Source organism: Dendrobates tinctorius, unplaced genomic scaffold (genome assembly GCF_039654945.1).
Source record: "Dendrobates tinctorius isolate UK_male_01 unplaced genomic scaffold, ASM3965494v1 ptg000164l, whole genome shotgun sequence".
NCBI lineage: Eukaryota > Metazoa > Chordata > Amphibia > Anura > Dendrobatidae > Dendrobates > Dendrobates tinctorius.
The window spans coordinates 3,675,245-3,692,975 of record NW_027361831.1 but is presented as its reverse complement, the minus strand read 5'-3'; the positions used below and the strand labels follow the sequence as shown (position 1 = coordinate 3,692,975).

Here is a 17,731-nt window from a genome sequence, read left to right as displayed (position 1 = left end):
TCCCAGTTTTCCGAGTCATCTGCCGGAACATCAGACTTGTCTTCAGACGAGTCTGAGGTCAATGCCATTGTGGTACGCAGGGTGGTACGTGGCAAAAAACTTTATTTGGAGGAAGGCTCAGGGGGGAGGGGGCCCTAGGAGGGGGGTAATGTTAGGCGTCGGGTTCCTGCAGCAGCACAACAGGAATCCAGAGCCTCACATTCTGCGGTCTCCCATTCTCCATGGACCGTAGAGGAGCTTGCTCAGCAGCCCCATCGTTCCCGACGCTCTGCCCAGACCTGCTCTGTGGGTCTGGCTGTTGCTGCCACCTTTGGGTCAGCAATAGCAACGCAGGCTGCTCAGGAGCAAGCCACGCCAGTGACTAAGTCCTTCCGTTGCTCCACTGAGCATGCTCACGAGACAATCTCCCATTGGAGGTCGGGAGTCACATGCACAGGTCCTTCTCCAGACCTGATTGGTCCATCTCAGGAATCTGGAAGCTTCCGGAAGGTCCCGGCTATAAAAGGTTCGCATGGCCGCTCGGCCATGCGCTAGTATAGACTCTAGTTGCTACTGTGTGAAAGATGATGGATGCATGGACTTGCGAATGACTCATTAAGATTCCCCTCCCTCTGATATTACATGTATGGATAGGGAACTAGTGATAGAGTCAGCGCCAGTCAGTGGCAAGCTACAGGCCACAGTGCACATCCTCCACAGTGCTGGCGTCCGATAGTGTGCCTGCTACCGGGCATTGTCGTATCGCGGCAGTGTCTATCGCCGAGCTGCAGTCAGCAGTACTTCTTGGCGTCCGCGGTTGCCACCGAGTCCTATGACGTCAACAGGCTCGGCCTTTGTATTTAACGCCTTGGCGCCTCTGTGAAGAAACAGAGACCGTCCAGCGCACTCTGGGTGACGTTTAACTCGTGTGCGTTATACCGCCATATTGGGTGTCTGCCATTACCTAGCAGCAGTGTAACACCTTCTGCACGGTGGACCCCGGGCGGCGAACGCACTTATTATTATTTATTATTTAGTGCGTTCCGCTGTGCCTAACAATAAGACACCTATCCATTACAATCCTATAGTTACATGGTAAAGACATAGTCAGAATAGTCTTTTATTAGAAATAAAACAGAACACAGTTTTACTTTTTTAGTTAAAAATAACAAACACAGTTATACTCACCAAACGCCGATTCCACCAAAGCCCTCATTCTCCTGTAATAAAACTAAAATAAAAAAACAACAATAAACCATTCCTGTCTGTCGTTCTGTCCCATGCCGTAATCCATGTCTGGGGGATAATTAGTTTTCAACCTGGATGTTGCCAAGATGCAACTATCCAGTCTGGGAACCACTGGTGAATGAGCTGCTGGGAACGCAGCATCAGTGACCGGGGGTGACGTCATAGAGGTTACTACCGGTCAGTGAGGCTCCGTTCCCAGCACGGTGAGCCGCATCTCTCCCCTCAAAGTGATTTCAAATGTAATCCCTAAAAAAATGGTGTTGTAAAAATGAGAAATCGCTGTTCAACTTTTAACCCTTATAACTGCCTAACAGAAAAAACTTTGGTTCCAAAATTGTGTTGATGTAACATAGAATGTGGGAAATGTTACATTTTAAGTATTTTGTGTGACATATCTCTGTGATTTAAAGGCATGAAAATTCAAAGTTGGAAAATTGCAAAGTTTTCTAAATTTTCACCAAATTTCCATTTTTTTCACAAATAAGCGCAAGTCAAAGAAATTTTACCACTATCATGAAGTACAATATGTCACGAGAAAACAATGTCAGAATCACCGGGATTCATTGAAGTGTCCCGTTATTACCTCAATAAGGGACAGTGGTCAGAATTGTAAAAATTGACTCGGTCAATAGCATGCAAACCACCCTCGGGGGTAAAGGGGTTAATTGTGATATGACCGAACAAAACCGCTGATAAAGCAGTGTCAGCCAGTGACTGAGAAGAATCTGTGACTCCTCTGCATTTAGCAGTTACTACTCACCTGGGTAGTTATCTGTAAAAATCTCCTCTTTACACCGCTCATCACTCCTCACATATGTCTCTGTAGTATTAATATGGGTCAGATCTTCACCCTGAAACAAATATTGTAAAAGTCACAGACAGATGGAGAAGTCACATCTATGATCAGCTCTAATCCTGCCATCTCCACCGTTCTCATTACACAAGTATAAAACATATAATACTGGTGGATAAAACAAGACTGAGCACAAGACCTTCACAGCCGTCTACACATCATAGGGGAGATCTCATGACACCTTCTCTCCATCTACCTGATGATCCTGAGGAACATTGGGATCTTCTTGTTTACAGTCCTGTGGAAGAAGAGGACGGGGACATCTCTCTGGTGTTGTCCTCTTACTGGAGAGAACTGGAAGAAACACACACCAGGACTGAATTCATTCTTTACATACAATGGGAAAAAAAGTATTTAGTCAGCCACCAATTGTGCAAGTTCTCCCACTTAAAAAGTTAAGAGAGGCCTGTAATTGACATCATAGGTAGACCACAACTATGAGAGACAAAATGAGAAAACAAATCCAGAAAATCACCTTCTCTGATTTGGCAAGATTTATTTTGCATATTATGGTGGAAAATAAGTATTTGGTCATTAACAAATGACCACGCTCATCTTTTAAAGTGGGAGAACTTTCACAATTGGTGGCTGACTAAATACTTTTTTTCCCCACTGTACATATAATTATAGGCGATGTGTATTTAGTCTTGTCTATTACCTGGCGAAGTGAAGGGCTGGGGAACCTCCATCATGACGTCCTCGTACAGATATCTGTGTCCTTCTAAATACTCCCACTCCTCCATGGAGAAATAGACGGCGACATCCTGACACCTTATAGGAACCTGACACAAATAATGATACCGTCATCCCCTCAATCCCTTCATAGCGTTACTGTATAATGTCCCAGCATTCCCAGCAGTGTCACCTCTCTAGTCAGCAGCTCAATCATCTTGTAGGTGAGTTCTAGGATCTTCTGGTCATTGATGTCCTCATGTACTTGAGGGTGAGGTGGAGGCCCTGTTATTGGGGTCTGGGTTCTTCCCCATCCCTCAGACACAGGGTCCTGACAGCGCTCCTTAGAGGTCTTCTTCACTACTGTGTAATCCTGGTTATGGAGAGACACATTAATAAATCTCACTACAGACATTTCCAGAGTCCTCACCTCTCCAGTTCTGTCCATCTGTTATTCCCATAGATAAGAATGATGTAATGTGACGTCATCAGAATCTCTCACCTCTCCAGTAAGCTGGAAGAGGATCTCTAGGGTGAGGTGTAATATCTTCTCTGCCATTTTTTCCCTATCCATCTGTAATTATTCAATCATGAAAATTCTTTTAGAAAATCTCCAATGAGAGGGTCTGATTTTGTAGGTACCTGAATGGGAAGAAAATGGTGATGTTACATCATAAAGATCTCATGTAATAATCCAATTACTGGAGATAATAAGGGGAAACATATACCGGTAATGAGGATAAATACTGTATAGGCAAACATCCGCACTCCCAAAACAGGAGAAAGTTTATGAGAAGCAGAGGAAAGTCCACATCACACAGTAAATGTTATTCCAAACACCTATCAATTGTTTGCTAAATTTGAGGAATGGAATCACTTATGAAAAGCGTATCCCTTTGCACTAAGTGCAGGGTGGGCCATTTATATGGATACACCTGGGTGGGCCATTTATTAAGTTGGATCCAAAATAGCTGACTTCAAAATGGCACCATGGTCACCACCCATCTTGAAAAGTTTTCCCCCCACTTTTGAGGGTGCGCCGGTGTGCACCATGTTGCATTTTTGCACGCTCGGCGCACGACAAAATCCTACTAGTGCATGGCCAGCGCACGGACTGCGCACCCTATGCTAAAGATAGGGTGCGCAGATCGCATGCAGCCGTGTGCGATAGTAGGAGGCGATGACAGGATGGGGCGGACATGGAGTGGGCAGGGGGCTGGGCTTAGCGGCACCGTGCGCTGCACATAAAATGCACTAATGTGAAACCAGCCTAACTGAAAACTTCTATCACTGATTACACAAGATGGATTTCTTCACCCTAAGTATCATTTTAATCAGTGTAACAGCGCCAACCTGACAATGCCTGTTGTTTATTTAGCATAATCTTGCTGTCAGGTTTGCTTTAAGTTAGTGCATTAAATTCCAGGTAATATCTCACACAATTATGGCAGGTGATGTGCGCAGGTGTGATGCAACAATCATTTAGCCATGGCGTGTGGTGTTTCTGGACATGAAAATAGGGCCTTGAAGCCACGTAAAGGGTGTGACGACAAACAGAAGAGTAAAGGAGCAGACTTGGTCCACACTTCTTTACGCGTTTCAGAAATCATGGTTGCTTGCTTTGATTAAACAGTCCATGTGGATTGTATACTTTATTTATGGGATATACTTAGAGCAAATGTACCGTATATACTCGAGTATAAGCCGACCCCCTAATTTTGCCATAAAAAAACTGGGAAAACGTATTGACTCGAGTATAAGCCTAGGGTGGAAAATGCAGCAGCTACTGGTAAATTTCAAAAATAAAAATAGAATAAAAAATAGACCAATAAAAGTAAAATTAATTAAGACATCAGTAGGATAAATGTTTTTGAATAGCCATATTGAATCAGGAGCCCCAGATAATGCTTCATACAGTTCATGATGGGCCCCATAAGATGCTCCATACAAAATACACCCCATATAATCATGCACAAAGGTTAATAATGCCCCCATAAGATGCTCCCTAGAATAATATGCCCCATATGCTGCTCTATAAAGGTTATGGCCCCATAAAATGTTCCATAGATTATGCCCCCATAAGATGCTCCACAGATTATGCCCCCATATGCTGCCCCATAAGATGATCCATAGATTATGCCCCCATATGCTGCTCCATGGATTATGCCCCCATATGCTGCTCCATTTATTATGCCCCATATGCTGCTCCATAGATTATGCCCCATATGCTGCTCCATACATTATGCCTCCATATGCTGCCCCCATAAGATGCTCCATAGATTATGCCCCATATGCTGCTCCATATATTATGCCCCCATATGCTGCTCCACAGATTATGCCCCCATATGCTGCCCCCATAAGATGCTCCATATATCATGCCCCCATATATTATGCCCCCATAAGATGCTCCATATATCATGCCCCAATATGCTGCCTCCATAAGATGCTCCATATATTATGCCCCCATTATGCGCCACTGCTGCTGCAAATAAAAATAAAAAAAATGACATACTCACCTCTCTGTCGCTAGGGGCCAGGTGCAGGTGTCGCTGCTGGCTCAGGACCTGGCACCTGAGACATTCACCTGTCCTGCGTCCATTGCTGCTGCTCACCACTATCTGCCACGTGATTTGTCAGTGACGTTCAGGCAGCAGAGGGCATGGCGCGCACTTGCCATGTCACCATGCCCTCTGCTGTCTGAATGTCACTGACAGAGGACACATCAGACAGCAGCAAGCAGCGATGGAGTGGGGACAGGTGAATATAATCTATACTTAACCCGTCCTGACACGGTCTCTGCAGTTCCGTTCTCCCACTGTTTTCCTTCCTGCCTTCAGTGGTCACGTGGTACCGGTCATTAAACTCATGAATATGCACATATTCATGAGTTTAATGAGCAGTACCATGTGACCGCTGAAGGAAGGGAGACCGTGGGACAAGCAGGGGGGCTGTAGAGACAGCGCCAGGAGGGGTAAGTATGACCTGACACCCCCGCTCCCCCTCCGACCCCCTGGCGTATATGACTTCTCACACTCACTTGTCCAATCAACTATCGCAATAGGCTGACAATAAGATAAGCGCACCTCACAGCCAGCTCAAACATACACACCACACTTTCACATTACTCGCAGCCACCACTTGCCATTTTTATAGACCACCGAGACACCTGCCCTGGGTGACACATTAATACACACATACAGCTAACTTTTAGAAGCACCTAATAGGTACTCTTCTTGCACTTTGGCATTCACTGGGTAAAAACACAAGTTATGCTTTTCCTCTTTGAGGTTGTGGGTACATTTAGAGCAGCAGGGAGCAAACTTATTAAACATTAGATTTGATATACAAAAATAAAAGTCAATGCTCAAAAAATGCCCAAAACATGTAATATAAAGATTTACATACAAGGCAAAAAAAAAAGGCACAAAGGTAAATGAGTTAATTACAAAAACATCTTATGGATTGAACTTTCTGGCAGAGGAAATCACAGCAAAAATTAGGACAAATCTACAATTCTCGTTTCTCCTGGATCTGACAATGAGTTTTTCTGGAGGAGATATTATAAAAGGTGAGAGGAGGAAGGCTAAATGTATGCACAGAAAGATGGTGCAAAGACTTGATATATTTCTGTGGTTTCCCCAAAACTGAAAATCCTTCTGCTTGAACCCACTGAAGGAATTATTTCTCTGGATCAAAGATATACAGTGAGTACGGAAAGTATTCAGATCCCTTTAAATTTTTCACTCTTTGTTTCATTGCAGCCATTTGGTAAATTCAAGAAAGTTATTTTCTCATTAAAATACACTCTGCACCCCATCTTGACTTAAAAAAACAGAAATATAGACATTTTTGCTAATTTATTAAAAAAGAAAAAACAAAATATCACATGGTCATAAGTATTCAGACCCTTTGCTCAGACACTCATATATAAGTCACATGCTGTCCATTTCCTTGTGATCCTCCTTGAGATGGTTCTACTCCTTCATTGGAGTCCAGCTGTGTTTAATTAAACTGATAGGACTTGATTTGTAAAGGCACACACCTGTCTATATAAGACCTCACAGCGCATGTCAGACCAAATGAGAATCATGAGGTCAAAGGAACTGGCGAAGGAGCTCAGAGACAGAATTGTGGCAATGCACAGATCTGGCCAAGGTTACAAAAGAATTTCTGCAGTACTGAAGGTTCCTAAGAGCACAGTGGCCTCCATAATCCTTAAGTGGAAGAAGTTTGGGACCACCAGAAGTCTTCCTAGACCTGGCCGCGAAGCCAAACTGAGCAATCATGGGAGAAGAGCCTTGGTGAGAGAGGTAAAGAAAAACCCCAAGATCACTGTGGCTGAGCTCCAGAGATACAGTAAGGAGATGGGAGAAAGTTCCACAAAGTCAACTATCACTGCATCCCTCCACCATTCGGGCCTTTATGGCAGAGTGGCCCGGTGGAAGCCTCTCCTCCCTCAGCGCAAGACATATGAAAGTCTGCATAGAGTTTGCTAAAATACACATGAAGGACACCCAGACTATGAGAAATAAGATTATCTGGTCTGAAGAGACGAAGATAGAACTTTTGGGTGATAATTCTAAGCGGTATGTGTGAAGAAAACCAGGCACTGCTCATCACCTGCCCAATACAATCCCAACGGTAAAACATGGTGGTGGCGCATCATGCTATGGGGGTGTTTTTCAGCTGCAGGGACAGGACGACTGGTTACCATTGAAGGAAACATGAATATGGCCAAGTACAGAGAAATCCTGGATGAAAACCTCTTCCAGGGTGCTCTGGACCTCAGACTTGGGCGAAGGTTCACCTTCAAACAAGACAATGACCCTAAGCACACAGCCAAAATAACAAAGGAGTGGCATCGGAACAACTCTGTTGTTCCAAAGACATACTGATAGGGAATTTAGATTGTGAGCCCCATCGAGGACAACGATGATAATGTGTGCAAACTGTAAAGCGCTGCGGAATATGTTAGCGCTATATAAAAATAAAGATTATTATTATTATTAACTCTGTGACCATTCTTGACTGGCCCAACCAGAGCCCTGATCTAAACCTAATTGAGCTGTACTAGTTCAAAAGGGTGCTTCTAGTCAATACTGAACAAAGGATCTGAATATTTATGACCATGTGATATTTCAGTTTTTCTTTTTAAATAAATTTGCAAAAATTTCTACATTTCAGTTTTTTTTCAATCAAGATGGGGTGCAGAGTGTACATTAATGAGAAAAAAATGAACTTTTTTGAATTTACCAAATGGCTGCAATGAAACAAAGAGTGAAAAATTTAAAGGGGTCTGAATACTTTCCGCACCCACTGTATCTATGGATGGTGTTGGTATCAGATTACTATTGATACGGCATCCTACTATTTTGCATTTCCATTGTGCTATGTGATGCTAGAGACGTCCAGTCTGCCTCAGAAACAATTATTTTCACTTTTGATGTAGCAGCTATTTACTAATAAGGAAGTACAGAGAAACGCTATGTGCCTAAGTTGCATTTTTTAAGCGTTTACGCAGTGGCAAGGCCACCGCGGAAACGGTAGTTAAAACGCTTCCCATGCAATCCTATGGGATTCCGCAGTTGCTGTGCCAATGCTGTGGATTTTTCCGCTGCTGAATCGCATTGTGGAAAAATCTGCAGCATGTCTATTAATTTGGCGGAATCGCGGCGATTCCGCCACCATAGGATTGCATTGAAGCGCTCACTTTACGCATGTGGCCATGCCCACCATGCGTAAAGTCAGCGTTTCATGTGCGGATGGTACCCAGGGTCTGGAGGAGAGGAGACTCTCTATGCCCTGGGTACTATATTCCTGTTAAAAATAGAATTAAAATAAAAATTAGAGATATACTTACCCTCTGTCGGCCCCCGGAGTCCTCCCGATCCTCAGCGGTGCATGCGGCGGCTTTGTTCCCAGGCGTGTTTCGTGTCAAAATGACCTTTGTGACGTCGCGGTCGTGTGACAGCTACGTCATCAGAGGTCATTCTCACAATGAATTACTGGGAATGGAACTTACCAGCAGCGCCGCTGAGGACCGGGAGCGCTGCTGAGGAGATCGGGGGCAGACAGGAGGTGAGTATATCCATATTTTTTTTGCATTATTTTTAACATTCTATCTTTTACTATTGATGCTGCATAGGCAGCATCATTAGTAAAAAGTTGGTTACACTTGTCAAGCACTATGCTTGACAAGTGTGACCAACCTGTCAGTCACTTTTCCAAGCGATGCTTCAAATCGCTTGGAAAAGCGCTTGAATTCCGCAAGCTAAAAACGCTTGCATAACGCTTGTGTTTTGCGGGAAAACGCATGCGAATTCCACATGTGTTTTACCCGCGGCGGGGAGTTGCGGAAATGCTGCAGACAATTCTGCAGCATTTCTGCAATGTGGGCACATAAGTTTGCTCTTCCTGAAAAAGTCAGCTACTTGCTAATTAATTTACCTACACACAGAGCAGGCTTCAGTGATTTTGACTTTTGATTTATCTGATCCTGAACAAAATCCATAACATATAACATAAGCTGAACTGCTGACTAAAGGGCCCTTTACTCATAGCGATATCGCTAGCCATATCGCTAAAGCGTCACCGATTTTGTGACGCAGCAGCGATGGACCCTAGCGATATTGCTACATGTAATACTCATCTCCGACTGGCTCCCCCGCTGGCTATCGCTGATTGCGCGAGATCGGCCTGGTCCATTTCTCGTCGTTGGCTTCCTGCTGGCGCCGACGAGCGAGCTATGGACGCAGGCGGAAGACGGTCACCCTCACCGCGTTTAACAGGTAAGTATTGACCGCCGACCGCTGCTGCATCGCTAGTGAGATCTGCCTGTTTGGAAGCTCACTAGCGACCATTTAGCGATGCACCAGCGATCCTGACCGGGTCATATTGTTGTCAGGATCGATGGCGCATCGCTAAATGTAACGGGGCCCTAAGACTTCTCCATGCTCCCAATCACTTGCTATGATGGTCACTGTTTCAGCAAATGATTGGATGTAGAGATCAAGTTTGTTAATGCTGAAATTTTCTCCCAATCCCCTAAAAACTTGTATCATCTTCCCTCCCGCACTTCATCAAGCTCACCTTCGGTCTTTGAACCAGTCTCTGAAGAAGTTGCCAGTATATTTGCATCTTCTCGCCCTACTACCTGCACCACTTATCCTATTCCCTCTTACCTCCTTCTATCCCTCTTCTGGCTGTCACCACCCACCTAACTAAAAATATTTAAATTCACTCAATTAGTAACTTTCCCTCCTTCTTCATACATGCCAACATACACCCATTACTTAATATGTCATCCATAGGTGAGAATTAAGCTGCTAACAACAGACATGTCTCTAATCTTCCCTTCTTCTCTAAACTTCTGGAAGACTTGGTCCCATCTGATCTATTATGCCTCATATCTATCATCTTGACCCTTTGAAATCCAGTTTCTGCTCCTTACACTCTACAAAAGTAGCCCATACTAAAGTCTCTAATGATCTAACACCTAAATCTACTGGTTTCTATTCCATGCTGATTTTTCTGGATCTCTCTGCAGCATCTGACACTGTGGATCACCAGCTCAGCTCCTCTTCACTAAGCTACACTCTATCAATCTCAAGGAAGCTGCTTTCTTGATTCGCCGCCTAGCTTTCTGACCACTCCTTGACTGTATCCTTTGCTGACACATCTCCTCTTCCCCTTACTGTCGAGGTTCCTCAAGGTTCAGTCCTAGGTCCCTTCCTCTTCTCACTATACATTGCTCCTATTGGACAAACCATCAGCAGATTTGATTTTCAGTACCATCTCTATGCTGATAAAACCACCCAATTATACACATCATCTTCTGACATCACACCTGCATTACAACGAAACAAAATGTCTGCTGTCTCTAACATCATGTCATGTCGTTACTTTTTCTAAAACTGAATTTGTCAAAAACTGAACTCCTTGTGTTTCCCTCCTCTGCTAACCTTCCTAAACTCATTGTTACCATTTACACGTGTGTTTCAATCATAACTCCCAAGCCACACGCCCACTGTCTTGGGGTTATGTTTGAAGCAGGTCTTTCCTTCACTCACTACATCTGATCACTCGCTCACTCATGTCAGCTAAACCATCTGCTACAGAATACAATATAAATTTATCTCTCTCACCAACAAAGCTCTCCATAGTTCTGCACCACCCGATATCTCACATGCTGCGCGAATTCTCTGGAATGAATTACTCAGATAATTTGATTATTTCCAAATACCCACAGTTTTAAGCGAGTCCTAAAAATACATTTCTTTAGACTGGTCTATCACCTCTCCTCACTTATCTAACTATTCACATTTTGCCATTCCAAAATTTTCCCCCAAATCTAGTCCTTTGAATCATCTGTTTACACGCCCTCCTTGCACTTAATAGAACTCTATATCTGTACTTGTAGATGTTGGCTGGTGACCAGTTCATTATCTGAATACCCTATTTATTATATTGATGGCTGGACCATATGTAAGGAGGAAGACCGGGCTGCGGGTACCTGTACCGAGCAGGGTCCGCAACTGTTGAGACTGCTCCCCATGTTGTCTGGGGGAAGAAATGAGGGACCAGACCAACCTCATGACCTGGGTAGGAGGGGCCAGATAAAAGGAAAAGCGAGAGTGGTGGCAGGCAGTTTGGCACGAACCAGCAGCGTGAAGCAGGGTGAGCAATGTGCTTCGTCCCCTGAGCACTGGCGCTGTGACGGGCTGCGTTTGTCTGCTTCAGTGCGACCGTTGGAGAGAGAGGTGCCGTGCGCCCAGTGACTGAAGGAGAGGTGCCATGCACTCAGTGACCGTGAGTACCGCGCACGTGCGGAAGGGAGGAAGCCGGGTGTCAGACAGACGCTTGCGGCCTTCCCCGCCAGTTGCCTTACGCCAGTCCATGTTTGACTCTGGGAGTGCTGCGGCCCTGTTTGCTTTGGCCGCACGAGCTATTGGACTAGGGGCTTAGGCCTGTTTCACACTTCCGTTTTTTGGCATCAGTCAAAATCCGTCGTTTTGACAGAATGATGGATCCGTCGAAACTGACCCATTTTTTCAACTGATCCATCTAGTGGATCCACCAAAAAAACGGATCCCTTTAATCAGTTGCATCTGTTTTTGTCATCCGTTTCAGACAGAGAGAGAGACTTTTCTGTGCCAGAACGGATTTTGGGGTTAAATTTGTGGAAGGGAAATTCTTCGGGCATGCTCAGTTTGGAAAAACGGAATTCGTCAACGGATTCCGTCCTGTGACGGATCTGCAGCCCATAGGCGTGCATTATACCAGACGACGGGCGGCGACGGATCCGTCACCAGCCGTCTTTTCGATGCAGACAAAAAACATTCCTAGGGACGTTTTTTCTGCCTGACGGATGCCAATTTTGTGACGGATCCATTGCATGACGGACCCAACAGAAGGCTATCCGTCACAATCCGCCACCAATACAAGTCCATGGGGAAAAAGGTGGATCCGCCAGGCAAATCCGTCAGATCCGTTTTCTTCCCCAAACGGCGGATTGTGACTGATGCCAAAAAATGGAAGTGTGAAACGGGCCTTAGCGGAAGGTACTGGAGACCGACCGCTGCCGCCAGAAGATGGACCATCGTTTAAAGGATCCCATCTATGGACATCTTCCCGCACTACAACCCCTGCAAGATCGTCGGCGGAGAAGGAAGCTAAAGGACACGATAAGTTTGCTGCTATTCTGCATTTTGTGCCCTTGCTTTGTTTATTATATTAACTCTTTTAACCTCCCTGTGAGGAGCTTATACACTCAAATTAAATTACTAAATTTATTAACCCTTCCTGTCCGTCAGTGCATCCCGCAACCTGCTTACACATACATGACAAGCACTTTTTACCATTTACATTTTGTGCCCCCCCCCCTTTTCCTTATAGATTGTAAGCTTGTCAGTTTCTCTGTAATGTCTGATATTTTCTGTATGTGTTCCTTCTAAATTGTAAAGTGATGCGGAATATGTTGCCGCTATAGATAATATTATTATTATTACTGACCAGGAAATACAGAAACTGTCAGTTGACCCAATCAGTGGTGGCACAGAAGTAGTGGGGATTATTGATTTTAGTATCCTTATTATTATTAATATACAGTATGTTTTTTTTCATTCCATCTACTGTATTAATAAATCCTATATATTTTAGACCACACACAAACAGTTTCTTCCTCGGAGTCGGCAGCTGAATACGTTCCTCATGGACTCATCTTCCATAACGCTAATTCTCGTCTCATTTACCGACACTGGAATCGGCATTAGCAATACTGCAGGAGATATTCATTACACGTGACAGGAGGAATAACTACTTCATGATGAGGACGACATCTTCATCTTCTACTACGGCTCCAGAAACATATCTGGCCAGAGTCCGTCACTGACTCTATCACCATGTATGAATGTTCCTGTGTGTGGGGGTCGGGAGACATAGTCTTCACCCGAATGATTGTCCGGCCAACAGTTATCTCATGTGTATGGGGCCATTAGTATCACACTGACAGGCAGGGATAATACCCCGCACTACAGTAGTACAGGGCATCACCGGAGCAATCAGAGGCTTGTATGTTGTATGATCGCACTAATGAGGGTTGTGGGAAAAAAAAAATCACAAGTTTAGCAAAACAGAAAGAGAACATTCCCCTATACTGATAAAAACAGATGGATTATGGACATCTTCTATATCTGAGGTAACTGAAAGACAACATCCTTCATTGTATCTGAGGCAGAAAGAGATAGATATAGAGCCTCCTCCATCTCATCTGACAGGAAAAATATATATCTGTACCGTGTTATCCAGTAGATAGAAAAATCATCAAAACGGAGAGTCCTCAGTAGTTGGTGCCTTTAATGGTCGACTGTAAGGCTAAGTGCACACGTACCGGAACTCTCGCGGAAATTACCGCGAGAATTCCGGAATTTCATTCCGCGGGAAAATCGCATTTTAAATTCCCGCGATTTTCCCGCGGAAAAACTAGCATTTTGCAAGCGAAATTAGCTTGCAAAATGCTAGCGTTCTCCAAGCGATCTGTAGCATCGCTTGGAGAACTGATTGACAGGTTGGTCACACTCGTCAAACATAGTGTTTGACAAGTGTGACCAACTTTTTACTACTGAGGCCGCCTATGCGGCATCAATAGTAAAAGATAGAATGTAAAAAAAAAATAAAAAATGGTGTTATTCTCACCTTCCGACGTTCCGCGCAGGCGTTCCCAGTAATCCTTTGCGAAAATGCCCGCGATGACGTCAGTTCTCGCGGGATCGCGACGTCTCGCGGTAATTCTCAAAGACGTCGCGCGAATGACCGCGAGACTTCGCGATCCCGCGAGAACGGACGCCATCGCGGGCATTTTCGCAAAGGATTACTGGGAACGAGAGCGTGAAGAGAAGCAGGAAGACTGCGCGGGACGTCGGAGGGTGAGAATAACAATATTTTTTATTTTAAATTCTATTTTTTACAGGGATATGGTACCCAAAGCCCGGAGGACAGTCTCCTCTCCTCCGGACCATGGGTACCATCCGCAAATGTTCTGCTTACTTTCCGCATGGTGTGCACAGCCACATGCGGGAAGTAAGCGGAACAATGCATTCCTATGGGTGCGGGATCGCCGCGATTCCGCAAATTAATGAGCATGCTGCGGTTTTTACCGCGAAGCGATTCCGCCGCGGTAAAAACTGCAGCATTAGCACAGCATTGCGGAATCCCATAGGAATGCATGGGATGCTTATTTTTCGCGTTTTTGCGGTTAAAACCGCCGCGGAAACGCGAAAAAAACGCCACGTGTGAACTCAGCCTAAAGATGGGAATAGCCGCTTTCCAGACTCCTCTGGTCTCTTCATCAGTCTATATTGAATTTGTAAAAATCTTTGCAGCCATTAAAGGCATCAACTACTGAGGTCTCTGAATTATCAAGGCGGAGTCTCAAGGGGGCCCGAAAATTTTGCCAGTATGAGGCCCCGAAATTCCTGGTGGCAGCCCTGCGTGCTTATCATGAGTGGGTGGGATGGCGGAGCTGGGGGAATATTATATGGTGTGGGACTAAGAAAAGGGCAAAGGACTATGGGATAAATACGTGTTTCCTCACTTCCTGTTTTCCATAGTTGAGTCATATATGTCTATCAGAGGAAAAGGAGCAAAAATGCTATGATTCTTAGAAAGTGACAACAGAAAAAACACCAACATAGTCTCAGCGCTGAAGGGGTTACTGCCCCCTGTGCCCAGTAATGGGGAATCTCCAGCACCTACCTCCACCTGCAGAGCCGCACTCCACATATATGGCTGCTCTGTGCGCACAGGACCTGGGATGAGGTCACAGGAGGGGAGGAGTCAGGGGTCACATGATCAGGGGCCTCAGTGTATGCAGGACTCTGCTGTGCTGGGTGTCATGGTGCTGGATGAGGGGAAGTTACTGTGTGGGGTCAGGAGGGGTTTACAGGGTGGATGTAGCAGAGCCGTGTGTGTACGAGGTGTACGGAGCAGAGCCGCGTGTGTACGAGGTGTACGGAGCGGAGCCGTGTGTACGAGGTGTACGGAGCGGAGCCGTGTGTGTACGAGGTGTACAGAGCGGAGCCGTGTGTGTACGGGGTGTACGGAGCAGAGCCGCGTGTGTACGAGGTGTACGGAGCAGAGCTGTGTGTAAGAGGTGTACGGAGTGAAGCCGTGTGTACGAGGTGTACAGAGCAGAGCCGCGTGTGTACGAGGTGTACGGAGCGGAGTCACATGTGTACAAGGTGTACGGAGCAGAGCCGTGTGTGTACGAGCTGTACGGAGCGGAGCCGTGTGTGTACGAGGTGTAAAGAGCGGAGCCGCGCGTGTATGAGGTGTACGGAGCGGAGCCGCGCGTGTATGTAGGAGGAGGGGCCCCCAACAAGTGTCCAGGCCGGAACCAAGGGGACCGTCATCTAGGTTCCTAGGGGGTCTGTTTCCGGGGAGCAGAGTTAGAGGACGGACCGCTGAGACTTCCAGGACGGTTGGGGAGGAGCCTATATAAAAGGGGCGGAGGATGCCAGTCAGAGTAAGTCAGCAGAACGGGAGAGATGGAGTAGGAGACTGTGCAGGCGCCAGGGAGCCAGAGCCTCCAGCAGTAACCAGAGAGGAGGACAGCGACAGGAGGGAGACTCTCGGTAGACCGCAGGGAGACGGCACCGAGCCGACCGACAGAAGACCGCCGCTTCACTCCAGCCCGTGGCCGTCGCCGCCTCACTCCAACCTGCGGTTGTGGCCTGCCCGCAGCTATCCGCGGCCGTTGCCACCTCGCTCCAGCCCGCGGCTGCAGCCTACCCGCAGCCACCCGCAGCTGTTGCCGCCTGACTCCAGCTCGCGGCTGCGGCCTGCCCGCTGCTGCCCGCAGCCATTGCCGCTCCACTCCCATCCGTGGCTGCGGCTTGTCCATTGCCGCCCGCAGCCGCCACCGCCCCGCTCCAGTCGTGGTAGGGGCCGGGCCGTCGCCCTCCGTGTATCCCCTAGTGCAGCCGCTGGCTGCGCCAGTGGCCTACCAACCGCCCTCCGCACCGCCGCTGCCCGCCCCTGTCCAGGGGCTGCAGCCTCCACTCTCCCACTCCCAGGCGGTATCCCGCTGCCTCCGCTGGGGCGACATTCAGCCAAAGGACTCTTCTAGGGCCTGTTGTGCCCCTTCTTCGCCTGGGCATAGGAACGCCTGAAGACTTAGCCAGATCCTCAGCGGCTGCGACGCCGAAGCACCATCGAACAGTACACCGTGGGACGTCAGGACGGCTAAGTGACACGTAGTAACTAAGGACCCGTAGTCGCCCATACCGCGGCCCTATAGTGACCGGCCTTTGGGGGCTATGCTAAGCAACCTGCCTAAGTTCTCCGGCTCCAACACCTGCTGTGGAGCTGGACAGAGCGGATGCGAGGGCTCTTCCGAATGCATCCGATGACCCCTGACCTGGAAGCCAAGGTAGCTTTCATGGCACTGGATGGGGAGGCTCCCGGGACACCGCAACACCTTTGCTAGGGTCTTGCGGATTCTGGAAGAGACCCATGGGGATCCAACAAATTTGGGAGAGTTGAGGACCCGGATGTTCAGTCGTATTTAGGGAGAGGGGGAGACCATCACCCAGTGTATGAATGTCCTCCAGGAGTTATACACGGCCATCGAGCAGAAGGACGGCGTGGGGGCAGGACCCATCAACATTACCTTACGCGACCTGTTAGTGACTGGACTCCGAGACCCCTTGATAAAGCAGGAATTACGGGAGCAGGTCCGAATGAACCCGCATATAGCTTTTTCTGAGGTGGAGAGTCAGGCACGTGCTCAGGAGCAGGGACTGACGGTCCCCTCGGGGAAGGTCCGGAGTGTGGAGGCCTCCATGAACGCTGTCGGGGAGCCCCAATGGATAGAAGAGATGAAACAAGAAGAACATCAGGGGCGTGCTGGCCGAAGTGAAAAGAAGGACCGAGGTCACGACTGGGCGGCCTAATTCCAATCCAGAGCCCTGGGGGCCTCTCAATGCCCGGAGCGGCCGGCCCTCGCAACCCCGGTGTTATGAGTGCGGGGAGCTGGGCCACTTTGCACGAGAGTGTCCACAGCGTGGGAGATGCCCACCCCGGCGGCCATTAAACTAGAGGGCTCCGGGCTGGGGGGATGCCGCTCGGAGCAAGAAGCCACGACATGGAGTGGTGGAAGTCTTGAAGATCTGGTCGCAAAGTGTCAGTGGTATGGGCAGAGGTCGAGGGTCGTGCCGTACGGGTGCTTAGTGGACACGGGGTCGCAAGTAACGACTATGCCTGCAACTTACTTTTGGCAGCATTTTCCTGAGGCAGCGAGACCCCAGTGGGGTCCATGATGACTGGTAGCCACCAATCAACTACCGGTCCCTGTCGCCAGAGTTGTTTTGGATGCAGAAGACGCTGTGTGGCAAATCCCTCGGCCGCCGGGAAGTGATCCTGACCCAAGGGGAAACCAATAATAAACAGTCACCCTGGATATGAATATATTGTGGGAGTTCA

At 47.2% G+C, this 17,731-nt stretch overlaps 1 protein-coding gene across 1 annotated transcript in view; it reads right to left on the bottom strand.

The window, feature by feature from the left end:
• Positions 1 to 15,062, bottom strand: part of LOC141052901 (uncharacterized) — a 42,928-nt gene extending 27,866 nt beyond the window's left edge. The window contains exons 1-6 of the mRNA XM_073550219.1: positions 15,005 to 15,062; positions 3,255 to 3,394; positions 2,946 to 3,125; positions 2,739 to 2,862; positions 2,277 to 2,374; positions 1,988 to 2,078 (exon numbers count right to left, since the gene is read on the bottom strand). Of these exons, the coding sequence (XP_073406320.1) occupies positions 1,988 to 2,078; positions 2,277 to 2,374; positions 2,739 to 2,862; positions 2,946 to 3,125; positions 3,255 to 3,326 (565 nt within the window). The 5' untranslated portion in view covers positions 3,327 to 3,394; positions 15,005 to 15,062. The remainder of the gene's footprint in view (positions 1 to 1,987; positions 2,079 to 2,276; positions 2,375 to 2,738; positions 2,863 to 2,945; positions 3,126 to 3,254; positions 3,395 to 15,004) is intronic.
• Positions 15,063 to 17,731: the final 2,669 nt, after the last annotated feature.